At 34.9% G+C, this 13,593-nt stretch overlaps 1 protein-coding gene across 1 annotated transcript in view; it reads right to left on the reverse strand.

Annotated features, from left to right (window-relative positions):
• LOC127849995 (inositol 1,4,5-trisphosphate receptor type 1-like) overlaps window positions 1-13,593 on the reverse strand; it is a 162,446-nt gene that overhangs the window by 13,069 nt on the left and 135,784 nt on the right. The window contains 1 exon segment of the mRNA XM_052382729.1: window positions 11,860-11,973. Within this exon segment, the coding sequence (XP_052238689.1) occupies window positions 11,860-11,973 (114 nt within the window).

Raw genomic sequence — 13,593 nt, forward strand, 5'->3', positions numbered from 1 at the left:
GCCTGTACACTTTTTTAATCAGCACAAAGCAGTTTGGAAATAAACTTTCACACCTTCATTTTATTAAACAGACGAATTAACAACCTATGAACTAACGACCGGTACACTTCTTTAATCAGTTTTTCGCACCTTCTTTTAAAGTGATATTATGCGCACTTTTCACTGTTGAATTGAGATTCACAGTTAATGTGTATCATTAACAACTTGTGAACAAAAGGCTGGTACAATTCTTTCATCCGATATTCGCACATTCATTTAAAGTGATATTATGCGCTTTGGTTCACTGTTAAATTGAGTTGAAGCTGAAAAAATAATTAAAATGTCAATATACTGTCCAGTAATGTCCCGAAAAAATCCGTATAACAAATTGTGTCTGTGTGTCGTATGAATGAATCTGCACTTAAACTAAATTAAGATTCACGTTGTACATCGAGTCATTTCGTCAATTGTCAGAACGAAAGTACGGTTTTTATTCCAATGCATTAATTTTCTTTTTCCGGGATATTGTTTTGATATGTTGATGCTGCATTAATAAATATAAGTATATATGAAGTGAAAACACAAAAAAATAAACAACGGTTGCGATACACACTCAGTTTAAAACGTAGCATATGCTGTTAGATGCGCATAACACTTTGAAAATGGATTTTGGATACCACTTCGGAAGGGGGTTTATTCCGCATTTTCTAAAAACTTGAAGGGGGTTTGTTCCACTATGGCGTTATTAGGGAAGGGGGTTTCTTCCGCTATGGAAGGGAGTTTATTCCGTGTATGCAAAATATGAAAGGGGGTTTGTTCCGCTATGCCGTTTTTAGGGAAGGGGGTTTCTTCCAAAGGGGGTTTATTCCGGTATTCAATGCTTTATATTGATAAATGTAAACATTGGATTTTAAAAGCTCCAGTAAAAAAATCAAGAATAAAATTAAACACAATGTCCCCCTATATGATGTTTGACCTTGAAGGATGACCTTGACCTTGTGAAGGATGACCTTGACCTTTCACCACTCAAAATGTGCAGCTCCATGAGATACACATGCATGCCAAATATCAAGTTGCTATCTTCAATATTGCAAAAGTATTCATAAAATAAGCTATTTGGGCCACATATATTTGACCTCTGACCTTGAAGGATGATCTTGACCTTGACCTTTCACCACTCAAAATGTGCTGCTCCATGAGATGCACATGCATGCCAAATATCAAGTTGCTATCTTTAATATTGCAAAAGAATTTACAAAATAAGCGATTTGGGCCACATATATTTGACCTCTGACCTTGAAGGATGATCTTGACCTTGACCTTTCACCACTCAAAATGTCCAGCTCCATGAGATACACATGCATGCCAAATATCAAGTTGCGATCTTCAATATTGCAAAAGTATTCATAAAATGAGCGATTTTGACCACATATATTTGACCTTTGACCTTGAAGAATGACCTTGACCTTTCACCACTCAAAATGTGCAGCTTCATGAGCTACACATGCATGCCAAATATGAAGTTGCTATCTTCAATATAGCAAAAGTTATTGCAAAATGTTAAAGTTGGCGCAAACAGACCAACAGACAGGGCAAAAACAATATGTCCCCCACTACTATAGTGGGGGACATAAAAAGGAAAAAAAAGTAGCCGGTGTAACCAGGGCTCGAACCAGTGACCCCCAGAGTCCTGGAGTTAGTCTGAAGTAAAAACGCATTAGCCCTCTCAGCTTTCCCGCCGGGTATACACAGTTTAAGTATATTATACCTTATATAAGAAATCTTCGTAGTTTCGTAAATTTAAACAACAACAACATAACTCTTCAAATTATTCAATCATTTTGCGTTGCAACGCTTTATAAATTTAAGGTTTTCAAATCGTCAAAAGATACATATAATGGCTATATTGGAATATGGTAAATATTCAGTAATACTGTTTCCTCACAAATATCATAACTAAAAAGAAAATTTGCGAATCTGAAACAACTTTTTTTCAATTTTGTCAAGTTACCAAACCGTGAAAAGATCCCTTTAAATAAACAACAAGTAAATCATCACGCAGAAACTGTACAAACAAAACATAAAGTACATCAGACTCGATGTACAACATGTCAAATGATTCTGGAACGAGGGTAAACAATAGAAAAACATGACAATTGTTAACAATCAAGTTACAATGTATGCAAATGTACATACAAATGTAACAAAACATTCTAGAACTTTGCAAAAATTATACGGTCTGCATTATCAAAATATACATGTTCCTTCACATTTACCTGTATTTCACCGCAAACCACCGATGCCGCGGTGGTCCACCGCGATCACGGTGGTCCACCGTGAGATCGATTTCCTGATAACGCCCGCGGTGTTCAGCCACCGTCGACGCGATTTATCAGGATACAAACACCTTCCGATCGCGGTGATTTTCCACAATCACTAAACATTGTCCCCAGTGGGAGTGTGGTGGATGGCAGATCGCGCTAGACGTAGTGTAATACCGTCAGTCTTACAGGACAAAGCTTATAATACAGTGGGTCATACAGGACAAAGCTTATAATACCGTCAGTTTTACAGGACAAAGCTTATAATACAGTAAGTCATACAGGGCAAAGCTTATAATACAGTCAGTCATACAGGACAAAGCTTATAACAGTCATTCATACATTACATAGCTTATAATACTGTCAGTCTTACAGGACAAAGCTTATAATACAGTAAGTCATACAGGGCAAAGCTTATAATACAGTCAGTGATACAGGGCAAAGCCTATAACAGTCAGTCATACATTACATAGCTTATAATACAGTCAGTCATACAGGACTAAGCTTATAATACCGTCAGCCTTACAGGACAAAGCTTATAATACAGTAGGTCATACAGGACATAACATATAATACTGTCAGTCATACAGGGCAAGGTTATAATACAGTCAGTAAATCTATACATAGCTTATAATACAGTCAGTCATACAGGACAAAGCTTAAAATAAGCAATAAGACAAGACAAAGCGTATAATACAGTCAGTCATACACAACCAAGCTTATGATACAGTCAGTCATACAGGACAAAGCTTATAATACAGTCAGTCATACAGGGCAAAGCTTATAATAAAGTCAGTCATACAGGACAAAGCTTATAATACAGTCATTCATACAGGACAAAACATATAATAAAGTCAGTCATACACAACAAAGCTTAAAATACAGTGGGTCATACAGGGCAAAGCTAATAAAACAGTCATACAGGACACAGCTTACAATAAAGTGAGGCATACAGGATATAGCTTATAATACAGTCAGTCATACAGGGCAAAGCTTATAATACAGTCAGTCATACTGGGCAAAGCTTATAATACAGTCAGTCATACTGGGCTAAGCTTATAATACAGTCAGACAAACAGGACAAAGCTTTCTACATGTCATCAAGACTATACTGAAGCATAGCTTACTGTAGGACATTCACGCAATTGAGGAGACTAGCTTCCTATAGTTCATGCAGGGTTTAAGAGTGCAATGTTTTTAATAGGTAATGCAAGTTCCTATAAGCTATGCAGGCTTAACAGGGACGTACATTCCATGCAGGCTATTAAGTTTCATCATTTCCTATAGGCCAAGCATGCTATAAAGGTGAATAGTTTTCTATTGGTGACACAGGCTATACAAGTCCATAGCTTCCTTTTGACAAAGTTGGCTATAAAGATGAAAAACTTTCTGTATGCCGAGAAGGCTATTTAAGAGTTTAACTTCTAATAGGCCATTCAGCCTGTTTAGTTACATAGCTTCCTATATGCCAAGCTGCCTATACAGTCCTCAGTTGAAGTGAAAAAACAAGAAATATACAGCTGCAGTCAAACATGTTTTAGGTGACCATCATTTGCATACATTACCATAAATCTAAGAATATAATACGCACTTTTTTACCTGCCGATTTTTTCTTCAAGTAGGGGGTGCGTATAATATACGAGTTTAGAGCAGAACAAAATATTTCCTGTGCAAATTTTCAACTTAATCGCTGTTATTCGCTTCGCGGCAGCCATTTTGAACTACACCATTACATCAAAGGGGTGCAACAGGGCTCGTGCTGTCGTTCGCCATTTGAGTCATTTGCGAAAATATTGAGAATTTGGCTCAATAAAAATCTTATTTGTGAAAAGGCAAAAATCTAGTAAAATTTCATTGAAAACATCCGCCATTTATATCCGACTGGTTTTCTATATTTGTCTCTTTGTTTTAATGAAAGTGTTCGCAATTCGAACAGTAAACGAAACCCTGTCTGTACCTGATTATGAGACATCGCTTGACCTTATTGTTATTGAAGTGCGCATGGTAGCTGGCCAATCAACATTGAGCTCGCTTACACATGAAATGACTTATCGAATGAAACGTGAGAACGGGAGGAGCTATCTGATAATATTGGGTCATCCATGCGCAGACACTGTATACTTTGAATACACAGTTAATATCGTCGTCTGCCTACAAAATAGCGACTGGACGCTAAGTCGTATAAAGAGATTAGCAAATGAAATATAACAACTGACAATACCCGTAAATAAATAATAGCTGACCACTATTTATCTTTCTACCGCATATTTACCATTTTTGAAGTAAAGAGTGGTAATTAAATAATTAGTTTTATGATGCTTATAGAGTCTATTACACCTGTCTGCCGATAATTAATTAATGTGTTTTTTACTCCCAAACTACCCTTAATGACAGCAGCGTATATTTTAATTAACTAGATCATGAAAAACATGAGCGGTTTAATTGTATTTTAAGTTATATTAAAGTATCAAGTTTGTAACTTGAAAAAAGAAAAAGTAATTCATCTAGACAACTATAAAAACGGAAGTAACCATTTTGTCTTCTTATTACTTTATTATTATTATAATTATTATCGTCCCGAATATTGTCAAATTGAATTAAATGTGAAAACAAAAAACAGCGTCTCTGCTCCTTTCTTTTGTAATTATGACTGCTTGACCCGGATGTCAGCAAGGGTCCCGTGTGTTATCAGTAACAATCAATGGTAATATAAACAATAGACAGAGATATTTATTATGCAACTGTCATAACAACAGCACTATAACACATCCCGATCAATATACCGGGGTAACAGATAGTTGACAACACCAAATTGATTTGCTATTTTTACAGCACAAAAATATATTGACACATTTTTTCGGAAATGGCCGATTTCTGACACTGATTTTTTTAAAGCGTATTTTACTCGGATTTTCAATTTTTACCGATAAGTTTTTACCAAACTCGGGGGTGCGTATTATGCACGAGGGCGTATTATATTCGTGGATTTACGATATTCAAACTGTTTCATTAAATATAATAAATACAAATATAATAGTAATGGACATATACAGTACACATTAAGGTATAAAATATACAATTAAGGGAATAAAACACAAAGATATTAGCACAGTGTAATTGACAGTAAAATGCAGTCATACACTATACTTTAAACTTAGTGCTAGAGTTTGTGAAGAAACACAAGGATAGAAAACAAAGGAAAAGTATATTTACTTTACATACATTTCTGCTTAAAGTCATTTATTATTTTTGTCTCTGTCAGATACTACGGCGATCCGGCTCCTGGGCCATCATGAGAAATTGTAGAGGACATCATTGAATTGATGAGTTTTCATAACAATTTAGATTGGTTTAAATATACCATGGACAACAAAAATTTGTTGTTTTCTACCTGTAGCTGTTAGGAACCATCATGATGTCAAAATGCACTAGCTATGAATTATTTTGCACCTTATATAAATTATGCATCACATCTGAATAATAGTTCTATACTAAACAACTGAAGATACACACAAACAGTCCAAAATATGGTATGAGTAATAATATGAAAAGCAAGACAATTTTAAAAATAAAAGCAAAGCCCTGCAGTTTAATAATCACTGCTGCCCCATGTGGAAGCCTTGTCAGTAATGATTCATTTAAGCAGTCTTCTTTCAATATAAGGTCAATATCAAGGTCAAAATAAGGAATATCAAGGTCAAAATAAGGACTGGTGATGTGTGTGTACTGAGTGTTAAATTGAAGTTGCAAACTTAACTAATATTTTTGATGTTAATCAAATATTAAATCAAGGGAGATACAAAAAAATTGACCTTACGAAAAAGTCTAAGTCCAAAAGAAGGTAAGGTTAAAATGTCGAAAGGGTGAAGTGGATGTACATATATTGATAGAGTTAAAAGACAAAATCCATTCAAGAATGAAAGCTTTCAAGAAAGCATTTTGGATTTATATGGTTTGGATGTGTAGACAAACAAACAAACTTAGGTATGGGCCAATCACAATATGCCAATTACATAAGCTGAGGGGCATATCAGTGTAAAACAATTTCTTAACTTCTTGGTTCTAAGTTCTCATTTTTTATTCAACAGTGCACTACACCGCTGATAATAAATCACCTAGTTACAAGTCACAACAGATACTTTATTCCATCCCACGATTATTTAAGTAACGTACCGTAATGGACTAAATGGACTCAGGCCCAAGGCAGTATCATTCCTAACAATACAAATGTGTGACATTTGTCAGAATATGGGCATAGTCTTATCAGACTATCTCACAACAATTTGAGCTTTGCTCTGGGAGAACTGGGCTTAATCCTTTACCACTTAGAAACGTATTTTACCACTAAGATTTGTATTTTACCACTGAGAAATGTATTTTACCATTTAGAAATGTATTTTACCACTTAGTTACGTATTTTATTACTTAGATATGTATTTTACCACTTAGAAACGTATTTTAATGCATTTGTAGTCACTAAGACAGTTAAATTTAATTAATGACCTTTCTTACTAGATTCAAGTCTGAAAGGCTTCGTTTCCAACCCTTAGATATTGATGAGCAGCAAACAGCATAAAACCTGAAAAGACTGCCAGTTACCCGCAGGCTGTTCTGATTTCATGCTCTTTGCACATAGTCATTTTCACTTTGCTTCTGAGTGGGAAAAGGTTAATGCATGTGAGTAAAAGTTTGTGCCACATTAGCCTGTGCAGTCCAGACTGGCTGATGAGGGACAATATTTTCCGCTTATAATTGAAGTTTTTGTTTGAAGGAAATCCCTCCTTAACAAAACTAAAGTGTAAGCAGGAGGCATCCTCGTTCTGACTGCACAGGCTTATCTGGGACTAAACTTTAACAAATATGTATTAAACCTGGTTTTCCCAGAACAATACTAATGTTTGGTATCAAATTAATTTCAATAGTTGACAAAAGGACCTTTATGACAATTACTTGTCTGAAACAATGGACAGATACTATGCAAATGAATTAATACTGAAATAAGGTAATAATAAATGTTGTTGTTTACCATTTTTGCTACTTAAACAAGAGGGCCATGATGGCCCTGTATCGCTCCACTGCTGAAAACAGGCTATTCAAATATTCTCTGCATGTGCAAATACTTAAATATAGGCCCTTTTTAAGCACATGTACACTTTTGTGACCCCCTGGGCTTGGTCATTTTTAACCCCAGGGGCATAATTTGAGCAAACTTTGTAGAGGACTTCTATATCTCACTACATGTACATACAAAATATGGTAGCCCTAGGTCTTAGAGTTAAGGACAAGAATATTTAAAAAGTTTTCACAAAATAAGCCAGATATAAGCGTATATAATGTTCAATTTTGTGAACCGCAGGTCAGGGTCAAATTTGACCCCAGGGGCATAATTTGAAGAAATTCGGTAGAGGTCTATTAGATGTCACTACATACCAAATTTGATAGATCTAGGCCCAATGGTTATGGACGAGAAGATTTTGAAAGTTTTCACAAAATAGGCCTTATATAAGCATATGTTCAATTTTGTGACCCCCGGGGCAGGGTAAAATTTGTCCCCAGGGGCATAATTTGAAGAAATTTGGTAGAGGACTATTAGATGTCTCTTTATACAAAATTTGATAGACCTATGCCTAATGGTTAGGGACAAGAAGATTTTGAAAGTTTTCACAAAATAGGCCTTACATAAGCATATGTTCAATTTTGTGACCCCCGGGGCAAGGTCAAATTTGACCCCAGGGGCATAATTTGAAGAAATTTGGTAGAGGACTATTAGATGTCTCTACATACCAAATTTGATAGCCCTAGGCCCAATGATTATGGACGAATAGATTTTGAAAGTTTTCACAAAATATACCTTATATAAGCAAATTTTCATTTTTGTGACCCCCGGGGCAGGGTCAAATTTGACCTCAGGGGCATAATTTGAACAAATTTGAAAGAGGTTCACCCCAGAAACATTCCTGTGAAATTTCATCAGAATTGGACCAGTAGTTTAGGAGAAGAAGATGTTTTAAGGAAAAGTTGCGCACGCATTCACGCACGCACGACGGACACAGGACCTTGACATAAGCCCCGCTGGCCTTTGGCCAGTGGAGCTAAACATTAAAATAAACAAATGTCCCCAAAAGTCTCCTCTCATTTGCCTGGTGCATGATTTACAATAGAAATATTATTTAATAAAACACACCAAAAGGCAAAAAAACATGTACATTCCAAAAACTTAATTACTTTGTTAAATAAGCAAAAACAGTACACCTTAAAGTATGCAAAAATAAACAAAACTTATACACACCTTTCAGGACTGAAAATAATTAAAAATAAAATGAGGAAGAATTAGTGTGTGAATCATAAAATAAAAGCAATTTAAAAGAAGACACTTGCACAGTTCAATTCACTACAAAACCAAATAATACACTTTCAAATAAAACATCAGATATGGGCTATCACTCATGCGTGTAGTAAAGTTTAGTTTTATTATGTCATAATTATGTAACTTTAATTTCATGATGTCATTTTTCATAACCATTTTCATAACACAGATTTTTCATAATTAACAGTTAGTCATCAGCACTTATGATAAGCCTATCAACTAAGAGATAGTTAAAAGAAAGACAACCTGTACATAAGTTTGCAGTATTTATCTCCCTTGTTTAACCTGGTTACTCAGGTTCCCTAATCTATTTTTAGATCAACTTTGGAATTTGTTAGACCCCTTGGTTTCAAAACACTTTAAGGTCTCATACTTCATAATGCATATCTTTCTAATATAATGACATTTATGGCTACCGGTAAGTTGTAATTTTCTTGTGTTCATCTGTACTAATTGTTTATCACATTTGTTATCAGTATGTTGCAATTAAATCAATAATGGGAACCTTTACTGATAAGCCTTCTTTGAGAAAATCCCCTGCAGAGTTCCCCAGAGCTAAGATATTGATTATTAATTTTTGGTGTGTTTTGATAGCTGAATGCATGTGGAGCTTGCATATTTTATTAGAAATATGTTGGTTATGTTCAATTTTAATAACATTGTTGGTTTTTAGTGTTTTTATTATATTTTTAGTTTTTTAGTAGAGATTATATTTTTAACCAATCAAAATGTCTGTAAATGGACTGTTCTGAGGGAAAATAGATAGTTCTGCAAGTGCTCTCAGAACTGTATAAAAAAGCTGTTCTGGCTGTTTCACTCACTTCTTGATGCTTTCTTGAAAAGGTTCTTAGAAAAAGGTGGGAAATTTTATAAATAAATAATTAATTAAACTCTAAATTATTGTAAGACCAGCATCAAGACATTTTGGCATTATTTTCCAAATTATTCTCATTATTTAGCTCATTGAAATATTTTGTAAATTCTTCTTATATTTTACATTTGAGTCACTGGAGTTTCCCACTCTCCATAGATTGCATTCTTTAGATAAGGTTAGATTTATTTTTTTAACGAAATTTTTTAAGCAACTTCTACACTAACAGTAACTAATATCTACATCAGTATTTTGACAGATTGTGAACTTCTTTTTACATTCATTAATGTATCTGCTGTTTTTTGTTCATTTTTAACAATACTTAGATTCTTTAGACTTGGCTTGTACCTGTTCTTTATTCTCTGTCATTGTTCTTCATGTTCCTAGTTCTTAGAATAAAAGTTAGTTATTTTCGTTAAACCTGCTTTGGTTTTCACTCTTACAGATAATGAACATTGATAAATTGTATATGAAAGATTTTCAGAATGAAATAAGCAACATACAAGTTATGATACTGTTCAGTCCTTGTTGGTTACATAACTTGCATAGAATGAAGATTCTATATGATCTTGAATAGATGTAAAACTATGTTTAACAAAACCCATTTAATCTATATAAACAGATATGAACTCCATAATATCCTCCCAACCTAAAAATGATCTTAAATTTGAAAGGTTCATGCTTGAAATAATAACTTAACACAATGCACAAAAACACACATAAAACAATAACCACAACACAAATTTAACAAGAGCACCGCCTTGCGGGTGCAGACCGCTCATCTATTTTTTTTAAAGGTGAAGGGACTCTCAATTTCAATCACAAAGGAGGGAGGGGTGGAGTGAAGAGGGGTGTATAGTGTGGGGTGTGGACATTTAATACATTATCTTCCAAAAATGCGAAAAAAAAATGCAAAAAAAAAAATGGGATGGGGGGGTGGGGGGGGGGAGGGGATTCTTGGGTGCGATGGTTGGACGGTATTTCAAAGATAAAATAATAAAAATTAATATTTGTGTTTTTTAAACATTTCAAAAAAAATAATTGGGGGGCTGTGGGGTGGGGGGGGGGGTATAGTGTGAGGGTGTGGTGGTCATTTGTGAGATGATCTTAAAAAAAAAAATAGGGGCGGGGATTCGGGGGATGGGGGGGGGGATTCGGGGGGGAGGGCACAGGGGATGGTTTGGGTGGAGTCTATTGTGGAATGTCAGGTAAGAGTAGTTTTGTCAAAGTATCAATCAAATCTAATCATAAATAAAGAAGTTATGGCAATTTTAGCAAAATTTAATAATTTGACCTTGAGAGTCAAAGTCATTTAAAGGTCAAGGTAAAATTCAACTTGCCACGTACAGTAACCTCATGATAGCATAAAAGTATTTGAAGTTTGAAAGCAATAGCCTTGATACTTTAGAAGTAAAGTGGATCGAAACACAAAATTTATCCATATAGTCAAAGTTACTAAGTCAAAAATGGGCCATAATTCCGTAAAAATGACAACCAGAGTTATGCAACTTGTCCTTTTCTGTACCCTTATGATAGTTTGGGAGTGTTCCAAGTATGAAAGCAATATCTATGATACTTTAGGGGTAAAGTGGACCAAAACACAAACCTTAACCAAATTTTCAATTTTCTAAGTATAAAGGGCCCATAATTCCGTCCAAATGCCAGTCAAAGTTACATAACTTTGCCTGCACAGTCCCCTTATGATAGTTAATAAATGTTGCAAGTATGAAAGCAATAGCTTTGATACTGTAGGAATAAAGTGGACCTAAAAACAAAACTTAACCAAATTTTCAATTTTCTAAGTATAAAAAGGGCACATCATTCTGTCAAAATGCCAGTCAGAGTTACATTACTTTGCCTGCACAGTCCCCTTATGATAGTTAATTAGTGTTGCAAGTATGAAAGCAATAGCTTTGATACTTAAGGAATAAAATGGACCTAAACACAAAACTTAACCAAAATTTTCAATTTTCTAAGGATAAAAAGGGCACATAATTCTGTCAAAATGCACGCCAGAGTTATCTTACTTTGCCTGCCCAGTCCCCTCATGATAGTTAGTAAGTGTACCAAGTTTGAATGCAATAGAATTGATACTTTTTGAGAAAAGTGGACCTAAACGCAAAACTTAACCAGACGCCAACGCCGACGCCAAGGTGATGACAATAGCTCATAATTTTTTTTCAAAAAATAGATAAGCTAAAAAAACAATTCAAATAAGAACTATGACAGAGGTGACACAAGCAACTTAGGAACATTTGCATAAATATTTGTGGCAATATATTAACAATTAATATACAATACAATGAGGCTATAACACATACTTTTTACTCGGAGGTTTCTTGAGAAGCTGTTTCACAATGGCCGGGTTGTTGTTTGCGTACTCTGTGACTGTTTCTAACGTACCACACAGGCTCATTAGGTAGCCCCACATGGCACTGAAATGTCAGGGAAGATTATGTGAGATAAATGAAAATATGAAGGAGGTATGTGTGATACATGAAAATATGAAGGGGGGTTATACGAGATATATGAAAATATGAAGGGGGACTATGTGAGATATATGAAAATATGATGGGGGATTATGTGAGATACAGGATAAATAAGAGGAAATATGTGAGATTTATGTAAATATTAATGGGGATTATGTGATATACATAAAGTATGAATGGGGGATATGTGACATACGGAAAAATATTAATGGACATTATTTCAGATGTATGAAAAAAGGAATGGGGATTATGTGAGATAAATGACAATATGGAGGGGAATTATGTGAGAAACATGAAAATATGAAGGGAGACTATGTGAGATATATGAAAATATGAAGTGGTTAAATGCAATATACATAAAAATATGAAGGGGGATTATATGAGATACATGGAAATATGACGGGTGATTATGTGAGATACATAAAAGTATGAAGGGGGATTATATGTGAGATATATGAAAATAACTAACGTTTTCCCACTCAGAAGCTTAGAGAAAATTGCTATATGCAGATTGGTTTTAATTTTAATTTTATTTTCTAAGGGACTACAAAATATGGGTCAAAGTGCTATCTGAGTGTTAAAAATGTTAAAGATTTAGAGCTTTGTCACAGGCATGCCTAATACACATGCCTTTGTCAGCTTGGTTCAAGGTCAGATAACTCAAGAATGTGTGTATAGCTGAGGAAGACAACATATCTTCTTAGTGAGCTAGGTTCAAGGTCAGACAAGACAAGATTCTGCGTTCAATAAACAGGTATTACCCCAGAGGAAGCCTTGTTCGCATTGATTTGTTGGCCCAATTGAGTAAGTCCAAATGGAAGTTAATGTCACGGTCAAGGTTATGTACGTAAGTCATTATAACGGTAAAAAATGAGGTAAGGTGTTGTGGATGTGTTTGATTGTGTTGAAAAAATCATCCGTTTAAGTATGGAGGCCTTGTTTGAAGCATAACAGTTGTTACCACCATTGTCGTTTAAGCTTGTACAGACCAAAGAGGGAACTAGTAATAACAAGCAGATTCGTTGAATTGATATCCCCCGCCAATATGCTTCTGGACACAAAAGTGTTATATTGGACACACAAAAAAGCATTTTTTCAAGATACAAATGGCCATAACTCCGTTAATAACAGATGGTGTACATTGCCATTTTGCGTGCAGCATCTTCTTATCACTATATATACTCATACCAAGTTTCAATGAAATCTGCCAAAGCAATTTAATAATATTGCTCCGGGCACACAAAAAGCATTTTTTCAAGAAAAAAAGGGTCATAACTCCCTTATTAACGGATGGAGTTCAATGCCATTTGGCATGCATCATCCTCTTATCCATATATATACTCATTCCAAGTTTCAATGAAATCCGCCAAAGCATTTTCAAGATATGACTCTGGACGGACAGACAGACGGACGGACAACGCGAAAACAATATCCCTCTGCCTATGGCGGGGGATAATAAAAAGGTCTTTCAGATATACTATTCATCACGATGACATACTTGAAGATTCCATGCAACCGCTTGAAAAATGGGGGATAAGTTCATGGTAAAAACTAACTACATATTAT

This window comes from Dreissena polymorpha, chromosome 11, assembly GCF_020536995.1.
Source record: "Dreissena polymorpha isolate Duluth1 chromosome 11, UMN_Dpol_1.0, whole genome shotgun sequence".
Classification (NCBI taxonomy): Eukaryota; Metazoa; Mollusca; class Bivalvia; order Myida; family Dreissenidae; genus Dreissena; species Dreissena polymorpha.